Source organism: Nannobrachium achirus (assembly GCF_963921795.1).
Source record: "Nannobrachium achirus genome assembly, chromosome: 18".
Lineage (NCBI taxonomy): Eukaryota > Metazoa > Chordata > Actinopteri > Myctophiformes > Myctophidae > Nannobrachium > Nannobrachium achirus.
This window is the reverse complement of record NC_137825.1, coordinates 39,555,428-39,577,222: the sequence shown is the minus strand read 5'-3', so window position 1 is coordinate 39,577,222 and position 21,795 is coordinate 39,555,428. Positions and strand designations below refer to the sequence as shown.

General features: G+C 39.9%; 1 protein-coding gene across 1 annotated transcript in view; it reads right to left on the bottom strand.

The window, feature by feature from the left end:
* Window positions 1-4,848: 4,848 nt before the first annotated feature.
* LOC308303097 (integrin alpha-X-like) overlaps window positions 4,849-21,795 on the bottom strand; it is a gene marked incomplete at both ends in the record, with an annotated part of 53,327 nt that continues 36,380 nt past the window's right edge. The window contains 21 exons of the mRNA XM_080747417.1: window positions 4,849-4,908; window positions 5,604-5,714; window positions 5,807-5,920; window positions 6,685-6,795; window positions 7,108-7,206; window positions 7,311-7,377; window positions 7,697-7,776; window positions 7,933-8,028; window positions 8,152-8,293; window positions 9,288-9,361; window positions 9,688-9,813; window positions 9,917-10,074; window positions 10,185-10,327; window positions 10,864-10,997; window positions 11,097-11,309; window positions 11,414-11,554; window positions 11,650-11,789; window positions 12,319-12,442; window positions 13,013-13,071; window positions 13,648-13,795; window positions 18,957-19,084. Coding sequence (XP_080603543.1) covers window positions 4,849-4,908; window positions 5,604-5,714; window positions 5,807-5,920; window positions 6,685-6,795; window positions 7,108-7,206; window positions 7,311-7,377; window positions 7,697-7,776; window positions 7,933-8,028; window positions 8,152-8,293; window positions 9,288-9,361; window positions 9,688-9,813; window positions 9,917-10,074; window positions 10,185-10,327; window positions 10,864-10,997; window positions 11,097-11,309; window positions 11,414-11,554; window positions 11,650-11,789; window positions 12,319-12,442; window positions 13,013-13,071; window positions 13,648-13,795; window positions 18,957-19,084 — 2,468 coding nt within the window. The remainder of the gene's footprint in view (window positions 4,909-5,603; window positions 5,715-5,806; window positions 5,921-6,684; window positions 6,796-7,107; window positions 7,207-7,310; window positions 7,378-7,696; window positions 7,777-7,932; window positions 8,029-8,151; window positions 8,294-9,287; window positions 9,362-9,687; window positions 9,814-9,916; window positions 10,075-10,184; window positions 10,328-10,863; window positions 10,998-11,096; window positions 11,310-11,413; window positions 11,555-11,649; window positions 11,790-12,318; window positions 12,443-13,012; window positions 13,072-13,647; window positions 13,796-18,956; window positions 19,085-21,795) is intronic.

Here is a 21,795-nt window from a genome sequence, read left to right as displayed (position 1 = left end):
CGCTTCTTTTCAATCCTGTTAGAGATCCCATAAGCTCTTTCTCAGTACAGTCTGTTCTCTTATATACTGTAAAGCTGTGAATGCTGGACCCTGAAGACCCTAGTCACTGTGCTACACCAGCATGCTACTGTATGTGCAGTACTACTTCAGCCAGAATGAACATGATATCTGCATGGGCTTCCAAGGATGAGTGAGAAGATCACAGCTAGGAGAATGAGGCTGGTCAGCCACTGCCATTGACACTGGGATCTCCCATCAGCAGGAGAGGAAAGTACCAGCGGATGGCAGGAGACGCCGCCAGTGCTCATTAGTAGTTTAGGTTCTATCTCATCCGTGGGTTCCAAAGTTTGACCATGGCCATCACTTACAGTACACAACTGATGAAGTCAAGTAGAAGACGGCTCAAGGTAGGAACATTTTTACTTTATTTTTTGCTGCTGCTGCTATACTGCTTGTGTTGTATGCTGTGTGTATAATGTGATTCAAGCTGTTAAACTATATAGACCATACTCACACAGCGGCCAATTTTGCATTTTTGTTGCAAAATAGCATCTGTGGTATTGAAAAAAAGGTGTGGCAACGAGGTGGTTGGTATTTGGTTCATAAAAGCATCTGTGGTAGTGAGGAGCCTGGTTCTTGAGGGCCTTGTAGATGGTGATCAGTAGTATCTTTGACATTTATTCTGTACTTGACTGGGAGTGGAGGTCACGGAGGTCTGGTTTGATGTGGTCCCTGGATCTGGTTCGGGTGAGCAGGGGCCGGCATAGTTTCGTACATACTGTAGCCTACTGTAGTTTCTTGAGAACCTTGGAGATTGCAGTAGTCGAGTGGATATGCATGCCAGTTCATGACTGGCTTGGTGGTAAAGGCCATCCCTCACGGCCATTATTCATTGATTTGTTCATTGTTTTTAGTTTTCTTTCTTTCTTTGCTGAGCTGGTGCTTAAGACAAGCACCAGCTCGGTGCGGTGTACTAATGTGATTCAAACAGTATTGATTGACTGACTTTGTGTCAAAACATATGTCGATGTAGTAGGCCTATCCCTCATGGCCTCCATTTTCACTCAGGGACTGTTTCTGACTCTGGAATTGAAGGCTGATGTGAATCTACGTTGTGTGTATTTTGTGTTGTTTCTGCCTTACTGAGTTGTGACAAGTTACAGTATACATGTACATTTACAAGTAAACCAACAGTAGCCCCTTGAATTACTTTAAACTCAGGAGCTTCTCTCTCTGGGCCCACATTGTGGCACTGCCCCTGGACAATCTTATATATACATTCCTTCAAAAGCCGCATCCCACTTCCACGCCCCTTTTACATCGACTTCAATTCATAGGTAGTCGTCTAGGACGTAAGGAAGACCGCCCCTAAGTCTATGCCGTCCGCTGATTCGCCATGGTGGCAGCATGGGGCCAGCCAATAGAATAAACCTTCCGCACTCCCAGGCTATGGGATCAGTGCAAGGCTATGGGATCAGTACAGTAACACTTAATTTTCCAGCAAGCAATAGACATTAAACAAATTCAAGCTTAGGCATCATTCAAATAAGGGAGAAGCCCCTGTAACCATACTGTTCTGCTTAGGCATCATTCAAATAAGAGAGAAGCCCCTGTAACCATACTGTTCTGAAGGACAATAAGTTATAGGCTAATCCTTTGCAAAAAAAAAAAAATTTTTTTTTTAGAGAAGATCCAAATAGGACGTTTTCAGCTGTTAGATTTATGACAGTTTGACATTGTTAAGCAGTTGTTTTTCTCTCGCAAAGTCCCTCACTTAAGTCAATTGTAGAGCCGGGAGCACAACCGTGAGCTGTGTACTGCAGGGGATCTTCCTTGGGCTATTAGGGGGAGGGCCGGGGGTGTGAACACATCGCTCTACACTTCCACCGCACAAACGGAAAGTTACAGTACAGTCGCGGCTACAAGAAGAGCATCATCAACACTCTTTTTCTTCACCAGTGACAATGACGACCATGAGCCCAACTACAGCACAAAAAGGTAGGCCCCTACTGCCAATTTCTTTCTGTAAAAAAGTACACGCGCTGCTGCTGTCTCAGTGTGCATGGCCCCACTGTCCCACTATCTGCTCTCTAACTACAACGGCACAATGTTTTCACTTAGGTAAACCCTCCCATGGCCTACTGTACTCGATCCTATCCTCTTACGCTATGAACAACAACGTGTGTAGAAGAAATTACCTAAAACAAACAACATCTGTGTAGAAACGACAAAAACATTATTTTAAACATCGCAGACACCGTTTTCTATAGGTCACGATTCGCTGTATAACACCAACGGCAGCGTCCGTTCATGCTGCGAGTGGAAAAGTACTGAAATGTGTCTACTTAGGTAAAAGTACTCTGTTACAAGTAAAGTTTTTACTTAGGTAAACCCTCCCATGGCCTACTGTACTCGATCCTATCCTCTTACGCTATGAACAACAACGTGTGTCGAAGAAATTACCTAAAACAAACAACATCTGTGTAGAAACGACAAAAACATTATTTTAAACATCGCAGACACCGTTTTCTATAGGTCACGATTCGCTGTATAACACCAACGGCAGCGTCCGTTCATGCTGCGAGTGGAAAAGTACTGAAATGTGTCTACTTAGGTAAAAGTACTCTGTTACAAGTAAAATGTGTGTGTTTGAGTGTGTTACTTGAGTAAAAGCACAAAAGTAGTCTCTGTGTGCATGTCCCCACTGTCCCACTATCTGCTCTCTAAAACCAAAACGGCACAATGTTTTTACTTAATAGGTAAAAGTACTCTCCCTGGTAAAAGTACTCTCCCTCCCATGGCCTACTGCACTCGATCCTATCCTCTTACGCTATGAACAACAACGTGTGTAGAAGAAATTACCGAAAACAAACAACATCTGTGTAGAAACGACAGAAACATTATTTAAAACATCGCAGACACCGTTTTCTATAGGTCACGAATCGCTGTATAACAACAACGGCAGCGTCCGTTAATGCTGCGAGTGGAAAAGTACTGAAATGTGTCTACTTAGGTAAAAGTACTCTGTTACAAGTAAAATGTGTGTGTTTGAGTGTGTTACTTGAGTAAAAGCACAAAAGTATTACCAATGCCAAAATACACTTAAAGGGAACAAAAGTGAATAATACAGCTCTAAAGGCCCATTCCCACTGGGCCAGATAACATTACAAAAAAATCTCTTTCTCCAGATATTTTTCCATTCAAAGTGGATGGTAGATACAGATAAAAACAATGTGTACCACAGATATTTGCCACAGATACTTTTATCTGTGGCAAATATATATTTTTTTAATCTGTAACTACCATCCACTTTGAATGGAAAAATATCTGGAGAAAGAGATTTTTATAATGTTATCTGCCCCAGTGGGAATGGGCCTTTAGCCTCTTTGCCCCTGCTTTGTGTACAGGCTAGCCAACAGTCCTGTACACCCAGTGTTTGTATCAGACTCCAAAAAATCACCAGAACACAGGACATTACAGGGGTGTGGGCAGTGCATGGAATCTCACAGATAAATTCACTGGCAGTAAGTAGTGAATATTAGCACAGATGGGTCTTCATTTATCAAATCAAATTCTGTACACCTACCTTTTGCATTTTAATTGCTGATATTGTACCCACCCTTTTCCAATGTGAGTCAAGCAAGCATAATCAAATAAAAAAAAAAGAAACATTCATCAGAACACAGATCTACAAAAGGTTTTTGGTGGGAGGACCTCCAGACCCCCGTTTGGGGAGTAAAAGTAGTAAAATGTGTGAAAGCTGAATATTATATTCTATATTTAATACAAAACAAAGGGCTGTAATAACTGTGTGTGTGTGTGTGTGTGTGTGTGTGTGTGTGTGTGTGTGTGTGTGTGTGTGTGTGTGTGCTACCTTCAGCTCCTGTAACTTTGCCTATTTTTACACAATACTCTATTATACTCTTATTTCATGTTACCCATTACATCCTCAAAAAAACTTGCCTACAGCAAATAATATCCTACAGCAAATAATATATATTCTTTACAGACTTGACCATGTTACACACAACACCGCCGCAGCGTGGCTGTGAGGGCCGCGCAGCGGCCCGAACTCTAGATTTGAGCGGCCCGAAGGGCCGCGAAATTCTAGTGTGTTTAGAATTCATAACTCGGGTTAATTGAAAAGAAAATGAACATGTTTCACTGTTCCATACATTTGTTTTCTCTTTACACATAAAACATAATGAATATACAGTAAGGAGCATTCTAATATGTTTCAGGCATATTGATTCATTAGACATTAATCTAAAACAAAACCCGCCCACAGTTCAGTCAGAAAACTCACAAATTGGTTGAGACCAATAATAGCTTGAATATTTTATTTAAAAATGCAAGTGTTTATATGTGATCAAGGCGTTTAGGCTCTGCTATACATTACATTACTTCATCTATAACAAACATCTATATGTTGTTGACAACAGGATGATTAAGATTAAACACCTCGACTACATCTTAAGTGTTTAATCATATAGTCGGTAGTTGTTTGTCAACAACAACCGCCGGAGCGGATATTATCCCTTTTAGCATAAAACAAGATCCACAGTGCAGAAAAATGCCCAAGCCAGCAGAGTATTAAGAAATGTACAGACGACGCATTGTTTTATAATGATATGTACTGATCAAAAGTGATATTTTCAGGTGCACTAAAGTGGAATTGTCATCCTACAATGTGAATATACAACTTGCAATGTAACAAAATGAGCAAGGGTGAACTAAACCAATAAACAGAATGTATGAGCCAATGCATTACAATATTGCCTACAGTCCATCCTGTACATTGATGAGTCCCTGATCACTATTGTTCTTCTGGTGGTTGAGCTCCACAATCTACTGGACCTTCTCGTGATCAGCAATCATCTGTTTGTACTGACTCTTGAAAAACCCAGCCTGAGAGTAGGATACACCAAATACACATGAGGAGAAAAACTGGTATAAATAGGCATGCGCTGCAGCTTTAAAGGAATAGTTCACCCCTATCGATTACTCACCCCATGGAGACTTAAGTTCAATAATATTTTTTTGTTTGCATTTGTGTCTCCATCCGGAATCAATGGTATGGGGGGCAAATTTATTATAATCAAATTATTGGCTTAGGAATGTAAGCGGTGAACTATTCCTTTAATGCTCTAAAATAATATAGTGGCAAAAAAACAACAACTAGGTGCCGTAAATGTCTGTGTTGCACCTTGATTAATATGCACCGTAATGGGCTCTTACAGCGATGCTAGGCTTTATGTAGTTTGTACTGTTGTGGCTAATATTCTGATTAACAGGTTAAATTTGGGAAGGTGAAGAAATGGCTTCATCACTCCTTGCATAATCTCTCGAGACAGCCTCTGATAAGCTACGCTTCAGAAGGAAGTGGGACAGACCGAGTGGGCGTTCCCTTTTCTTTGACGATGGCTAGCCAGATTGCTCCTTGCATAATGCCAATGGTCATTGGTCGGTCAATTTCCTTGTGCAAGATCAGACTTACAGTTTTGTACGTTTAATAGTAGGATAGTTGTAGTAATAGTAGGATACAGCCAATGACATAATACCTTGAAGTGAATGTACATTATACACAGTATACTACCTATTACCTTATATAGGCCAGCAGTGATCAAAGCCAAAAGAACAAGTCCTCCCACAGTTCCACCAATGATCGCATTGGTGAGGTCTGTCTCAGTGTACACCTCTACTGTGGCCACAATCTGAGGAGTGGTCACAAGAACAATTAAATTAAACTCACATTCGAAGTCTTCTGAATGCCAAGAGTGAAATTAACTTATAGATGCAATGTTACCTTTCGAACAGGGGGATTGTTATTAGACTCTGCTGAAATGAAGATGTATTGGTCTCTGTCATACTCCAGAGTGGCTGTGCTGATCAAACTGAATTTGGCAGACTGGAGACCAATCTGTGGGTCGGAAACAAAGAGGGAAGAGATGAGCTGCGGTCTTTGTTATAGATAATTAAGAGACAGTCAATGAATGTAAAGGTTAATAAATCTCTATTTACAATCATTGTAGAATTGCAGAAATATTCTTATGACAACTATTGTAGTCTTTAATTGATTTGTTGCTTGTAATAATGCTAGTAGAGTTCGTGGGGGAGTTCGTTCCACAGTTTGGGAGCCAGAAGGGAGAAGAGTCTGAGACATATGGAGCGCTGTCCCGGATGTTTTAGGGAAGGTTCTGACAGCTTTCCTGTTTTAGTTGATCTGAGTGAACAAGGGGCTGTAGGGTTTGATCAGGCTATGGATTTATAGGGGTGCCAAACCTTTGGGTGCTTTGTAGTGCACTCTGTGTGGGCAAACTGTAAGCCAATGGAGGGAGCGGAGAAGGGGGGAGACGAGCATGCTGCGGTATTCTGGATCATTTGGAGGGGCTTAAGTGCACAAACCGGGAGGCCAGTAAGGAGCGACACTGTAGTCAAGTTTTTATGACTGATAACTGGATAAGGAGCTGGGCTGAAGAAGGATCTGATCCTTTGAATGTTATTGTGTACAGGATTATCTACAGGATTGAGTGATCGCTGCAATGTATGCCTTGACATTAAAAAGAAAGTAGTACTTCTTGAGGTAGTTTTAACACTTCTAATCCTTTACTTTACCTGTACAGTGCACTGAGATCATTGTTACGTATTGAATAAACACCACAGATTTTAGACATTGATATTTACCTGCTCAATCCATCCTGAGCTCAGGTTGGCAGAGATGTGGTAAACGTCCTTCTGATTTTTCACCATGAACACGTTGCATCTGAACACTGCACACCTGGCTACAGAGCAGTCCTATGGGCAATTAAAAGAGAGATTAAAACAAAAGACAAAGTCATGTTGGACAAAATGATTTTGTGCAATTTGTGGATGGCAAGACATATTTACCACTATAAGATCTTGCTTGATGTTATCTACAAAATCTGAGAGAGTAGGTTCCTCATCGTTGTGTCTGTCACAGCCTAGAATCTGAACGTTGGAAAAAATATAATTGGTGGTACATCCGTATAGGCTAACTGAATTTGTCAAGAGAAATACAAAGAGCAGTTTGCAGGATGGTGTGCTTGCGCTCCAACATGCAATGAAGTGTCCATCCATGTGAGTTACCTTTATATTACCAGGATTCACCCAGATGTCTTTATCACCAAGCTTCACCGGCACCTTGATGACCACAGTAACATTAAAGGCTCTCACAGTATTTTCAACCTGAGAGAAGATGATAGAAAGAGGAGGTATTCCTCTGACATATTCCTTGATGTCACAAATGCTGAATTATATTGCTAAAAGATTTGCATAATAACATGTTTTACCGTAATTGATTGCTGAAGTGGTGTCTGCAGATCATTCTTTCCAAAAGTAAAATTGGTGTAAAGGGAACTGAATGGAAATATTAAGAATAGTTTTATTCAATATACGTAAAACTTTGACATGGTTTGATCTGCTAACCAGTCAAAAGAAATGTTTACATTAAATACAGTGACTGACTGACAGTGAATGACAAGAAACAATGCAAACCTTGGATTGGAAATGGATAGAAAAACGCTGTACTTCACATCAATCTCCTTCTGTTGATAAAGTTCACTTTCTTGGGAATGCTCAGCATTTCCACTGTTACAGAAGAGAAATTATTGCTAGTAATGTGATAATATAAAGCACACAATCACACAGTGCAAGGTTTTACACCAGTCAACAGTACCTTGTAGCATTTGCAGTGATCAGCATCTTTCTGTCAAGTTTACTGTTGGTATCAATCCCATAGGAGACAGTGAAAACAGCCTAGAATGGAATGAGGAAATTGGAAAAAGTGCTTTGAAACAAAGTATTCATCTCACCAAAACTGTAGAACATAAAGTTTTTTTGTTTAGTTTTTAGATTTTTCTTCCTTGCAGAGGTGTGTGAGCAGAATATGGGTTAGAAATGTAAAATTTGAACCATGGCATTGCTTTTGAAAATAGGCTCAATGGTGCAGTCACTCTTCCCCCGTGATAAACCATCCTCACTGTCTATAGAGTTACATTGCACTCTTCCCTTAAAGACAAAGAAAACATCATGTTAATCACACATTATCTTTGACCAATGAGAACAACTTATTAAGGCTGAACTTGAGGTCAGTTAGGTTGCATTGACGTTACCGTGGCAACACTGCCTTACCTGCTGCATGGTGAACTTCCTGTATGAGAGTCCAGGAGGATATGTGAGAGTGACACGACTGTTGTACGAGTTCTCCTCTCTGTTCTCAACTGAAACCATTACGTTCAACAGTTCATCTATGCCCACTTTAACCTTCCTAGAGCTGATGCAAAAGCAGAGAAGAAATAAAGTTAAATTACACTGTTATCTTGAGAGTACTGCAGGAAGCACGTCAGGACCTGGAGCATCAATCAGTGACTTCTTGATTGGGGCCAGAACCCCATATGGGGATGAGCTTGATGTCATTACCAGGTCGTCATATGGACTTTTTTGTTTGACAGGATTATTGTTATTGTTTGTAATGTTAGTTGAAATATGAGCATATACGGTTATATTCTGGGACTTATCTAACTAGTTTTGATATTTATCTGGCCTTGAATATCACCTGATTTCAACCAACATAAATCCTGTCAAACAAAAAAGTCCATATGATGTCCTGGTAATGACGTCAAGATCATCCCCATTTGGGCTGTGATCTGGCCCCAATCGAGACGTCGCTGATTGGTCCAGGTCCTGACCGTGCTTGCTGGGTAGGTTGAAGCAAAATATCTATTGCCTTTCTCTTTGGTTTCATATGAAACTCAAAATAGGACTATTATCTTGTATTATTATACTTGTGATAAGGCTGATGTGTCTGTGGTTCTTGTACAATAGGCCTATTTTAGGTACCTCCTGGGTTGTACAGCACTTTTATAAAAGTGCTTCATAAATACAGTTGACTTGATTTGACAAGCAAGCAATCCCATAAATGCCTAGAAGTCAACTAAAATGTCATTTGCATAAACAAACACTGAATTAATTGCTAGTATTTGCTACCAAGCAGCAATCTATTAAAAAGAATTACTATTTGTCTGTTGTACACACAATAATGTATTCAACTGCATATCGTATTCCTGTACTCATACAGTAAACTGTCACTCATACAAATCATGTTTTATATAAGCTTCACTTGTTGATTCGCTATGGGGGAGCGCCCTCTGGCGTGAACAGAGAAGCTTTACCTTATATTCTAACATTTTTTATGTTGGGAATCAGCGCTGGTTCATCAACAATATAACAACACTTACAGTAGAGGACATCCGTACATTATGTCTCACCTGGTAAAGTTGAAATCAACTTTGAGGTTGTCAGTACATAGGTCATCAGTGCCACAGTTGATTTGAAACCGCAACTGTGGTACAAGGGAGGAAGTCAACCGTGTTAATCACATACAGTAACAATGAGATGATGGTCTAACAAGCTGTGTGAACCACTTGGCCGATGTCCAAATGGTTAAGGTGCGTTTCGATTACTCAAGCCTGGCAGCAGATTTGCTTCATGTCACCCCCCACCCCAACTCTCTCCCTGTTTCCTGCATGTTCTATATTGAATAAAGCCAAAATGTCAAGCTCTGAAGGCCAGGGTAGTCTGTCTATTCACCATTTCTAAATAAAAATATTTTTCAGAAATATTTGTACCCATGCAACAATAGACATTCTTCGTTTAAAGTTAACTTACACGATGATAGGTGATTTTCTGAGCTTGCTGGGCAAGGCTTGAACTGAGGTTGTTGGAAGATGAAACGCCTTCAAAGGTGAATCCAAGTTCATTGGAAAGTTCATTCAGAGCATCCTCTGGACAAGCCTGCAATGACAGAGTATTTTCATGAAAAGATTGAGTCTAAACGTCATAAATTAATTTAATGTGATTTCTCTAATGTATGATTATATTTAGATTGCCAACCTACCTCAATGTTGAATTCATGTGAAAAGCAGTGTGGCTTTGCCATGTCAAGGGTGAAAGAGTTGAACAGCTCTCGTTGTTTTGGTGTCTTGGTGTAAGCACGGTTGTTTGGGATCTTGCGAGTTGAATCCAATGTCAACGTGTAATTAATCTGTGCCTGAGCTGGAACAGTTTAGACTTTCATTAAAAAAGTTACTCTTTACATAAAATAATGTAAAAGTCTAATGGCTCTTATCATGGTGAGTATACTAAGTATAAAAAGTTAATTAAACCTGTCTCCACAGCAGAGCGGCGAGTCATAGTGAAGCAGACTTTAGCCGTGTTGTTCAAGGGAAAATTGCAGTCTGAGTGGTTGGTTGGGATCTGTTCCGGGCTGAATGTCACCTGTGCTTCCACCATTACTATTGGCTTAGATCTGGAAATTAGAGTGATATATATAGAAAGGGAAAGGACAATGCTTCATCATTAACTTATTTAATTTACAGTTCCATGGTGTAAATATCTAACAGGAATACAGCATGACAAAATTAAAAACAAATCCTATATCTTTCTATCTTATAATGTGCTGTCCCAGTATATGAGACCTTACCTCCCACCCCCCAACTCTAAACACCAAAATAGGTAATTGATCTTGTCAACAGGGTTTTGATATTACATACAGTTTTGCCTGTAACTGGCTTCACATTTTTGAACACTACATTAAATCAACCTCAAATGTATTTTCAATTGCATGTTGTGGGGCCTCTAAAGAGTGCACCTCCATGCTGGTGCCCAATGCACAAAGCATTTGGCACCAGCAATGCAAAAAGTTGTACCGTATGTCAGTCAATGGTACAATTTTGCTTTCAGTTATCAGATTTGTTGGAAATGGGATCAAGAAATAGAGCTTAAAAGGGTCTTGCAAAAAAGAAGAATTACCTACAGGGATAGAATTACACCATTATTATTTACCTGAGTAGAAGGACAGCACCCTTCGAACCCACTGCTAAGTCAGGCAGCCCGTCTCCACTGAGGTCAAAAGAGGACTGGCTAATGGAAAGACCAAAGAAACGCAGTCCAGGCTGAACATCAGAGCCTGGAATTCTCTAAATAAGCACAAAGGGAAATACAAAGTATTAAGAGATAGTCAACTTTGCATGCAATGTTGCATGAATCCATGGCTAGTAGTGCTGTATTAGACACACCTGTGAGTGAATGGGATTGATTGTTCTTCTTCCATCACCATGGAAAATATAGATGCTTCCTTGACCATCATTCTCTAGTGGAGCTCCCACAGCCAAATCATTGAATCCATCTCTGTTGAGGTCAGGCAGTGGAGCAAGAGAGGAACCAAACCTTCCTCTTTCTCCTGCAACACCTTTCAGCACTGATTGACCATCGAATAGACATTCAACTCCCTGGGGAAAAACAAAAATCAAAATAGGAATGAGAATTGTAATTTGTATTCTCATACCTGAGGTCAAACTGACGTATGATGATGTCAGAAAGTAAAAACACTGACCCCGTCAGTAAGGCTACAGATGTAGACCCTGCCCTCTCGATCTCTCTCAGTGAATGTAGGAGCAGATATGAGGATTATGTCACTACTTTGATCTTGATCCACATCCATGGTACAAACCTCTGCCCCAAAATATGCTCCAATCTGAAACTGAGCACACCAGAAATCACCATTCAAAGTAATGAAATGTATTAAAAAATATTTCGTATTTACTACTATATCATATTCTTTGCACAAACTTGTGGATCTGTCGATGGGTCAATCTTTTGTGGGGGATTGCTGGAGGAGAACACCATTGCCATCCCTTTGTGTTTATATCTTGGAGCTCCAACAATGGTCAGGTTGCCACTTTTTCCTATGGCAATTGCCATGGAGTAACCTAGGAGAAAACAACACAGATTAAATCTTAAAGGGATATTTCACTTAAAAAAAAACTTTTGGTCATTTAATCGGCTAATCAGGCTTTAGGGAACACCCCAGACAGTTTTCAAGTTGCTTGATTCAGTATTTAGATATTTGATATTAATTGTATCAGACACTCCCCCTTCCTATACAAACCCATTGTAACTTCAAACTAAATTCTTTGATAGATTAATCAAAAACACCTGTTCTTGGTTCTGGTGACTCATACTGTCCTCCTAAGACATGAGCTTTTTAATTTATTTTTAATAATTATTTTGGCAAAATGAAAAAAATTAAATACAATAAAAAAAAAGAAAAAGAAAAACACAGACAGCTCACATATTAGGAGGACTGTCTGGGGTGTTCCAAAAGCCAGATTAGACAATAAAATGTCCAAAAGGTTTTTGAAAGTGAAATCCCTTTTATGAAATATTTGATTATGCGTATAGGGGGCATACTGTATGCAGTAGGTGGTGCATATAATAATTTTGTACTTTTGTACTCACCAAAATAACTATCAGGATCCATATCTGTAAGCTCCTTGAAATCCTCCCTCTGGCCTTCTGCTGAGATTTCCTGGTAGCTCCCCCTCCACTGGAAGGCTCCGACAGCTGCCATCAGGAATCCTCCCTAGTATAGATACAGTAAACTGACGTTTTTATGGATAATATTTTACTATATTTTGTGGTATATACTTTACATCCAATTTATTTTCATTGTTAGGGTTTCCTCCATAAGATAACAGGTTGTGCCGTTCCGTCTTCACAATCAAGTTACATATTATATGGATCTGTAGAAAGGGCCGGACTAGAAAGTGGTGTGTGTGTGTGTGTGTGTGTGTGTGTGTGTGTGTGTGTGTGTGTGTGTGTGTGTGTGTGTGTGTGTGTGTGTGTGTGTGTGTGTGTGTGTGTGTGTGTGTGCAGCATCTGTCTTGTGTGTGTGTGCACTCTTGCGTGTGTCATACTATACTGTAGGTGTTCATTTGTCTCGAGCGTGTGCATCTCTCTCTCTGTCTCTGGTGAGCATACACGCTTGCATGTCATACTGTAGATGTGTAGACACGTTTACTGTGTTGCCGTTTATCAGATATGGGTTTTAACTCAATGGCATAAGATGTTTTGTTGACGGCATCAACAAAAACACATGGCCATTTTTTTTGCATAGTTTCCTGATTATATCACTTTGTGTGTTTCTGATTACCCCAGGTACATAAGCAGCACTGAATCCCTCTTGAGCCATTTCCAGTTTCAGTGAACCACCTGTAAAGGAAAAATAAATGTATATTCTCAATTATGAATAATATATAATATATAAACTAGAACAAAATGCGATTCTGGGAAATTGCAATTGTGGTTGCTGTGACGTGAGTCACATTTGCCAATGAATTCCGTCTTACAATTTGAAATTTCCCCTTTTATGTCAATGGGGAAAATGTATTCAATAATAAATTAATGGACATAATGGAGATCTCTGTGTCAGTCCATGTCCCTTTAATGCCCATATATGGAGATCCCTGATGTCATCAATATTAAGCCCATATCTTGGAATGCCCATTTGGCGTCCATGTGGTCTATGACATCTACAGTATGATGTTAGTCATCTCCATAATTGGGAAAAGTTTAATTTGAGCATTTTCCTATTCAAGTCAATGTAGAAATGTATTCACTAATACATTAATATAACTGTAACTATATAACATATCTCTTAGCAAAATGCAAGCTCACGATTCCCGATGAAGCCTGGTCGATTTGACATATGGAAGAAAGTACTAAACCACACTAAAAAGTGTTGATTTTCCTGCTAAGACAGATTTTATGTGGACTGTGGAACCATACCTTCAATTGAAAGGATGCTTTTCTTCAAAGCATCCTTGATTCCATCTAGAGCTTCAAAGTTGGTCACTCGAAACACATGCTTTGATGGATCGGTAGCAATGATCTCCAGCTCTGCTTTTGCGTCAGCATTATTAAAAGCACCTCCAACCTAAGGATACAAAGATACAGTGTTTTTAATGACAATATTAGTGTAAATGAAAGGTTATTGATAAATAATATAGTCTCATCTCTCATCTTATTGTAGATTCAAAACTGAGAATATTTTTAAACTAAAAAGCCATGGAATTTAATCCTCAAGGTCAACTGCAACACACACACACACACACACACACACACACACACACACACACACACACACACACACACACACACACACACACACACACACACACACACACACACACACACAGCAGTGCTTAAGACTGACACAGCATCTGCTAGCCTGGACACACACGCACCCCCACGCATGCGCACGCACGCACGCACCCACCCACTCGCACGCACGCACGCACGCACGCACGCACGCACACACACACACACACACACACACATATAAGGGCATGTGCACGTGAACACACACACACTGCTGTGACAACTCTGATGACTCAGCAAAAACAGATGCACACACGTCGTAGCTGTCAGAAAGAAATCAAGTTTAAAACCGTTCCTTTTTATTATTATTTAAAAAATATGAGACATATTCACTACGGGCATTAATTTACAGAAAAACTACGTTGAAATATGGAGATACAAGGTTTCTGCCTGACAGCAAGATGTACTGTACAACAATACACATTTGAATAATATACGTCCGTGTTTGACACAGAAGCAGTGTTGCTACGTATATGGTCATTCTCTCTAAACACCTACAGTATTACATGTTCTACTCTATACTGTATTGGTTATTACTACAGTATAACTTTTATTGCCTACTTGTATTATACTTTGTTTTAAATATACAGTATGTGTTATATTAATTATGATACAAAACAAACCATGAAGCATCACACTCAGAATAAAGGTTGTTCCATATGCCTCATATTGACAAGATGACAGACGTTTCGGATATCCAGCTTTCATCCGTGTCAGTGGCAAGGCTAGATAGCGTCTGTCATCTTGTCAATTATAGGCATATGGACTAATACAAAATATATGTCTTAGTGTGACCATCATTTGATTTGTTGAATAGTTATTTGGATAAAGAGTGGTCAGAGCGCAGTGGTAGAGTTACGTTTGTTAACTGTGAACTTGTACTTGTTTAGCATTGACAAATACAACCTTTCTATGGTCCAGGCATTAATATCTGACAGGGTATACTATACTAATGTCTGTCAGAGCAAGACTCTTTGGCCACAGTTTGTTAAGGCCCTCTGGCTCTGCTAACAGCTGCATCAGTGGCCACTACTCTCTGTTGTATTAGCTACAGCCAGGTACAGTATAGATTGTGACAAATGTACAGTATAATCAATTTATGGTTTAAAATGTCCTTTCCATTTCAAAATGACGAGCTAATCTAAGAACTTACCCCTATGGCAAATCGAAAAATGCCTTCCCTTGCAGCTAGGGCAGAAGCATTAAGTAATTCTGTTTCATCATTAGACTTCCCATCAGTAATGACTATCAGGAACTTGTTCACTTTAGGTCTGGATCCGTGTCCTGAAAAAACACCTTGGCTGTCAGAAAAAAGAAGAAAATGAATTGGAAAAACTCTTAAAATGGAAAACTCATAATATATTTGACATTTATGTATAAAGGGACTTACACAACACGTTTAATTGCGGCAGCTGTCTTTGTCCCTTCTTTTAGTTGTCTAATACGTTCAATCTGAGATTCCCAAGCTCCTGAGGTGGTAAAATTATCAAAATGGTAGTGGATTGCGGTGTTTGATGAGTACTGGACAACTGCGAACTGCAAACACAGAAACACATAACCCACATGTATGCCGCAGTTACAGTTAAAGGGTGACACCCATTTTCAACCTACCTTCATAATTGGTCCTAAATAATACTTATTATAATGTGGTACAATTCTTGTCTAAGAGGAGGGCCTTGGACAATTCAGAAATCCGCTGCTACCACTGACTTCATTGGTAAGCGGTTTGGTTTTTTAAAACAAGATTTCAAAATTATATAATATATATTATGCTGGAAAATAGGCTATACATTCAGTTCTAATCATATCAGTCATATCTGCCCCAAAGAGATGAGATGATTGATTAACTGGTTGGGAAAGGTGAAAGTTACAATCAAGATCAAGGTCGGTTGGAATTGGAATTAATTGCTAAATTAATTTCATTGATGTATGTAAATAATGTAATCCTTTGCTGTAATTATGATATCACCCTTTGGTCTGTTACCAATATAACTTGAGAACAGGGATGGCAGATTTTCACGACACTTAATTGGAGGGAATGATGAGTGGGTCACAATCAAGGTCAGGCAGGGTCAAAATTACATCATTGGTCGTGTATCTCTAGAATGGAGAGAAGAACAAAGGTTGGTGCAGTTGTTGATGGGGTTTTACACCACATGTGTGTACTCTTTCTAATATTTTTTTGAGCGGTGGTCAGCCGCTTCTCAGATCTGTGGCTATCTATCTATGTTAGTCCGTACACACACACACACACACACACACACACACACACACACACACACACACACACACACACACACACACGTATGCACACGCGCACACACACACACACACACACACACACGCATTCACACGCACGCAAGCACGCAAGCATGCATGCACACACATGCACACACACACACCCACACATACGCACACACAACCCTGAAATAAACTTCTACACACACACGGCTACGCACCACCGCTCACTTCAAACTTGGTTAGATTTTTATTTTATATTTTTCCACCAATGCATCCCTACTGCTATTTTTATTTTATTTACTAATAATTATAAGACTTTCTAAAATGATCAAGAAAAAAGAGAACAAATTATGCCTCAAGAAATAGTTTTTTGAGCGGTGCAAACCACTCCTATAGACCGCTTTTTTTACCAAAATTATGATGTCACTAATGATGATGACATGAGTTAGCTAGACCAATGAAACACTTCGATTCTGTTGATTTGTCCATGATGTCATAGGCACAGAGGCACCCGATTGGTTCACCCTGATTTAGAACGCGTTTAGGCCGCATAAAATACGTCATAAAAAATGATGTCATAGGCACAGAGGTACCTGATTGGTTCACCCTTTAGGCCGGAGAAAATAAACATGGTGTCCAATCAAATGCTTACTTGATTATGAATTGACCAAACTGAATAGACCAATGAATTTGAATTTCAAACTTGTATTAAATTAATAATATCACCCATAAGCAGAGAAAACAACCACACTTTTAGACAGACTGTGGATAATTTCACAGGGTATGAATGATAGGCAACTAATACAAGTTTAAAATACAAATAAAGAGCTTTTGAAAAATAAAATGATGTCACTAATGATGATGACATGAGTTAGCTAGACCAATGAAACACTTCGATTCTGTTGCTTTGTCCATGATGTCATAGTCACAGAGGCACCCGATTGGTTCACCCTGATTTAGAACGCGTTTAGGCCGGAGAAAATACATCATAAAAAACAATGTCATAGACACAGAGGCACCCGATTGGTTCACCCTTTAGGCCATTGAATTTGAATTTCAAAATTGTATTAGATGAATATCACTGATAAGCGATAAAATAACCACACTTTTAGACAGACTGTGGATAATTTCACAGGTTATAAATGACAGGCAGCTAATACAAGTTTAAAATACAAATGAACAGACTTTGAAAAACCAAAATATTCATCTTCTGGCCTCTTCTCGCCTCTCTGGAGATCGACTCTCTGTAGCTCTACTTATTTTGGAAAAGATAAGTATCCACACGCTTCCCCTCTGCTCCAAGGCTCCACCATGGTCACCTTGTCCTTTGGTTTCCTCTCCCAGTAACTACCACAGATATAAAGAGATAGATGCCTCGTTCGCCTACTATATACCATCTATTGTGATGTAAACATGACATCATGTACATGATTGAATAGAATTGGTTTATACTGATGATCTATATTGTGAATGTTAACCTAGTGATTGTGAATGCTAACTTGTCGATGCTGATAAATGCTGACTTGGTGATTGTGAATACTAAACTGCTAGTGTTGAATTTGGCAATTTTATTGTTAGAACAGCTAGCTATTGATTGATCATGGCCACACACACACACACACACACACACACACACACACACACACACACACACACACACACACACACACACACACACACACACACACACACACACACACTAACCATATTTATATGTAATGTGTGTAATAATAAAGATATTATTTAATATCTTCAATTTAAAAGGGAAAAGCATTTATGATTGCCAGACCCATGAAATGGGTAGGCCTACATAAGCAAATGTCGGTCTGTCTGTCCGGGTTTTCTATATAAAGGGTATATATGATGATGACATGATGATGACATGCCTATAAAAGGCATGATGTCATAAATGATGATGACAGACAGGGGGTCTGGCACAACCAGGTTGACCTGGTCTAGTTATTTAAAGAAAAGGCTTGAAAGTCCACAATATATCATACTCCCTAAATATTTTTGCACCGCTCACTTCGCACGGTGCAATTTTTTAAATTTATCTTTATGTTATATATAGGCCTAATTATATTGTCACTGTCGGTTTTCGCTACTTTTACAGTATGCAGCACTCTTGTACGAAGAAGTAGGGCATTAATTTAGGGGGAGCGACAGCCTAGTTCTCTTTATGCTTAATGCTTCTTCCTGACAGCAGTTAGCTAGATGTGGTGAATAGTCGGGGTTGGGGTCAGCCCTATGTTACCTCACTGGGATTGAGGTGGGGGTTAGGAATAGGGATTGGGGTTGGGGTTAGGTTTACATGCTAAAGTTGTGTGTGACTCCTCAGGTAGGCCTATGCTGAGGAGTGCCAGTGTGTGTGGCTGGTTGTACCTGTGTATTTATATTAATAAATGTTACAACACAACAGTTACATTAGCAGGTTATTGTTGTTTAAACATCTAAAATAGCCCATCTGTTTAGCTAACAGATGATTGCTGCTGAGAGTTTTCAGCAATAATGTTAGAACTCTGGTCAGTAATGGTAATGTCAATTAGTTTGCATCACCCTATCAAGTTTATTTATGTCATCTATCAAGTTTATTTATGTTCATTAGCCCTTATGTAGTTGTGGTTGACCCAAACAAGAAGAATATGGCCCAATTTAGAAGAAAACTGACAAGAACCTGGACATTATGCTAGTCCCACCTGTGTAGATCTTCCCACTAGGGAGCGAATCATTCCTTTCACAAAAGTCTTCATTGTGTTGAACTGTGTTTCATTTACAGTTTCTGAGCCGTCCAGTAAGAATGCAATATCTGCTGCCTCAGGACAATCTGTTAAAAGATGTGTGAGAAGAAAAGATTAAGGGCATGCTTAATTTTGTTAGTTAGTTGTGCCTTCGTGTCAAGTGAAGCATGACCACAATTTTCACCTTTCTGAGTAATGTTATCCTGGATAACATTACTCAGAAAGTTTCGTCCTGGCAGAGACAACAAATGTCTGTATGGGTAGCTACCACGTGTCATGTGTCAGAGAAGATAGTAGTCAGGAGGATGAGACTAGCCTGTCATTGCCATCGATATTGAGAACTCCCAGCCAGTCTGAGCCAGATACTGTAGCTTGTACTGTGGGAACTAACACATGGGTTGGGGCGTCAATCACTAGGACATCCCACACCTACCTACGTTAGCCTGAGATCAATACCATTGTCGGGTGTTCTAATCTGGTAGGGAGTGGAAATATCTTTCACTTAAAACAAAACTTTTGGTCATTTTATTGTCTAATCAGGCTTTTATGAACACACTGAAGTTTTTAATATGCTTCATTCGGTATTTAGATATTTGATGTAAATGTCATCAGGCCCTCCCCATCCAGGGCCCCTCCCGATACACATCCATTGTAACTTCAAACTCCATTTTAAACATGATAGATTCATTAAAAACACAATTTATCTTTTCTGGTGACTCATAATATCCTATACGTGAGCTGGCCGTGGTTTTTCGATAACTTTTTTCATTTTTTAATAATTATTTGGGAAAATGGAAAAGATTAAATACAATAAAAAAATCACACCCGTGTGAATTGAGCAGTGGAGGCCAGCGCACCTTGAGGTACATGCAGGGGTTGAGGTATAGAAGTAAAACTATTGGATATACTCAAGTACAAATACCTTAAAAAAAATCCAACTCTCTAAAGGGCTAGTTAAATTTCTGTGTGGGGGGGTGGGGTGGGCGTGCATTGATTGATTGATTGAAGAATTTATTAGAAGATTGCAATAGAAAAAAGTACAGTTTCATGACAGTACAAATCACTGGTACAAGGTCAACTAAAAGGAGATCCTAGAAAGCCAAGGCTTATTTCCACAGGAACCACACTTTAAGTATCTCATATAACATTGAAAGACAGACGGATAGAACATAGTACTTTATCTAGGATAATATCAGTTTCAAAAGCATAACATCAAATACAAAGGCAGAAAAAAGGAAAAAAAGGGGGAGGGGGGAGCATGGGGGCTTAATCTATTTACAAGTCACGGGTAGCAGCTGTCTGAAGGTGACTTTTCATACCAATTTTGAAGGAGGCTAGGGATTTGCTCTCCTTTAGGGCTTGAGGAAGGGCGTTCCACATGTTGATGGTGTAGCAGGAGAACGAGTTAAAGCCTTGTTTAGTGTTAAATCTACGTTGATGATGATTAGTGGAGCTGCCTCTGGTGTTGTGATCGTGAACATCCTTGACCTTTAAGAAGTAGTTTGTCAGGTACATGGGAATCTTGGAGGTGTAGTGTATCTTGTACACCAGGCCCATTGCAAGATGCTGTACTCTGTCAGCTACTTTGAGCCATCCCACACTTTCGTGGTGATGATCGGTAAGGTGGGTCAGAGGAGGGAGACCAAGCACAACCCTAATTAGTTTGTTTTGGGCTGTTTGGAGCTTTAACTTTAAGGCAGCTGGGGCGTCGCGATACCAGACAAGGACTCCGTAATCAATGAGGGGCCCAATAAGAGCACCTCCTAGTGTCTTTCGGGATTTAATATTGATCAGCGGGGCAACCCTTTGCAAGAAGCGAATTCGTTGGTTGACTTTATTGATTACCTTGGTGGTCATTTTTTCACTGGATAGGTTAGCCTCCAGGATGCAACCCAGGTAGCAGATGTAGTTTTTTCTTTCTATCACAGTGTCACCTACTTTAATTGTGAAGTTCTCAACTAGGCTAAGTTTCTGACTAGATCCAAAGAGGATACATTCAGTTTTGCCTAGGTGAATTGAGAGTCTGTTGTCATTGAGCCAGGTGCAGATCTTGTTAAGTTCACAGTTAAGGGCCTTTTCAACCTGCGATATGTCTCTGCCTGAGACTAGGAGAGCAGAGTCATCCGCGAACAGAAACAGATTGCAGTCACAAGCAGATGACATGCGTGTGTGTTGTGTGTGTGTGTGTGTGTGTGTGTGTGTGTGTGTGTGTGTGTGTGTGTGTGTGTGTGTGTGTGTGTGTGTGTGTGTGTGTGTGTGTGTGTGTGTGTGTGTGTGTGTGTGTGTGTGTGCCTGGCCTGCTCAACAGCGCCCCTCCCTTAATGTGTGTGTGTGTGTGGTCAGGAGAGGTATTGCCAGATATATTGCCAGGCTACAGACCCTGCCCGCCCGCCGGCCACCCTACCACCCACAGAGCCACGGACGTAAAGCCAGTCAGGAGCGGCTCCCACCGCTCAAATATATTAAAACAGATGTTATTGAAAACACACAGCCAGCTCACATATTAGGAGGGTAGAGCCTGATAACATTTACATCAAATATTTAAATAGTGAATGAAGCAAATTAAAAACTGTTCAGGGTGTTCATAAAAGCCTGATTAGACGATAAAATGACCAAAACATTTTTTGAAAGTCAAATAACCCTCTAACATGTTGTAGTCATTAGGTGGCTGGAACCAGTGACTGGAACCACCAGTGCCACACACCTCCAAAGTGATTCCCCTAGTTTAAAAATCGGTTTAAATTGGTATAATCATTTCATTTCTTTTGGTATAATAATTGTTTGGTATGTTCATCTT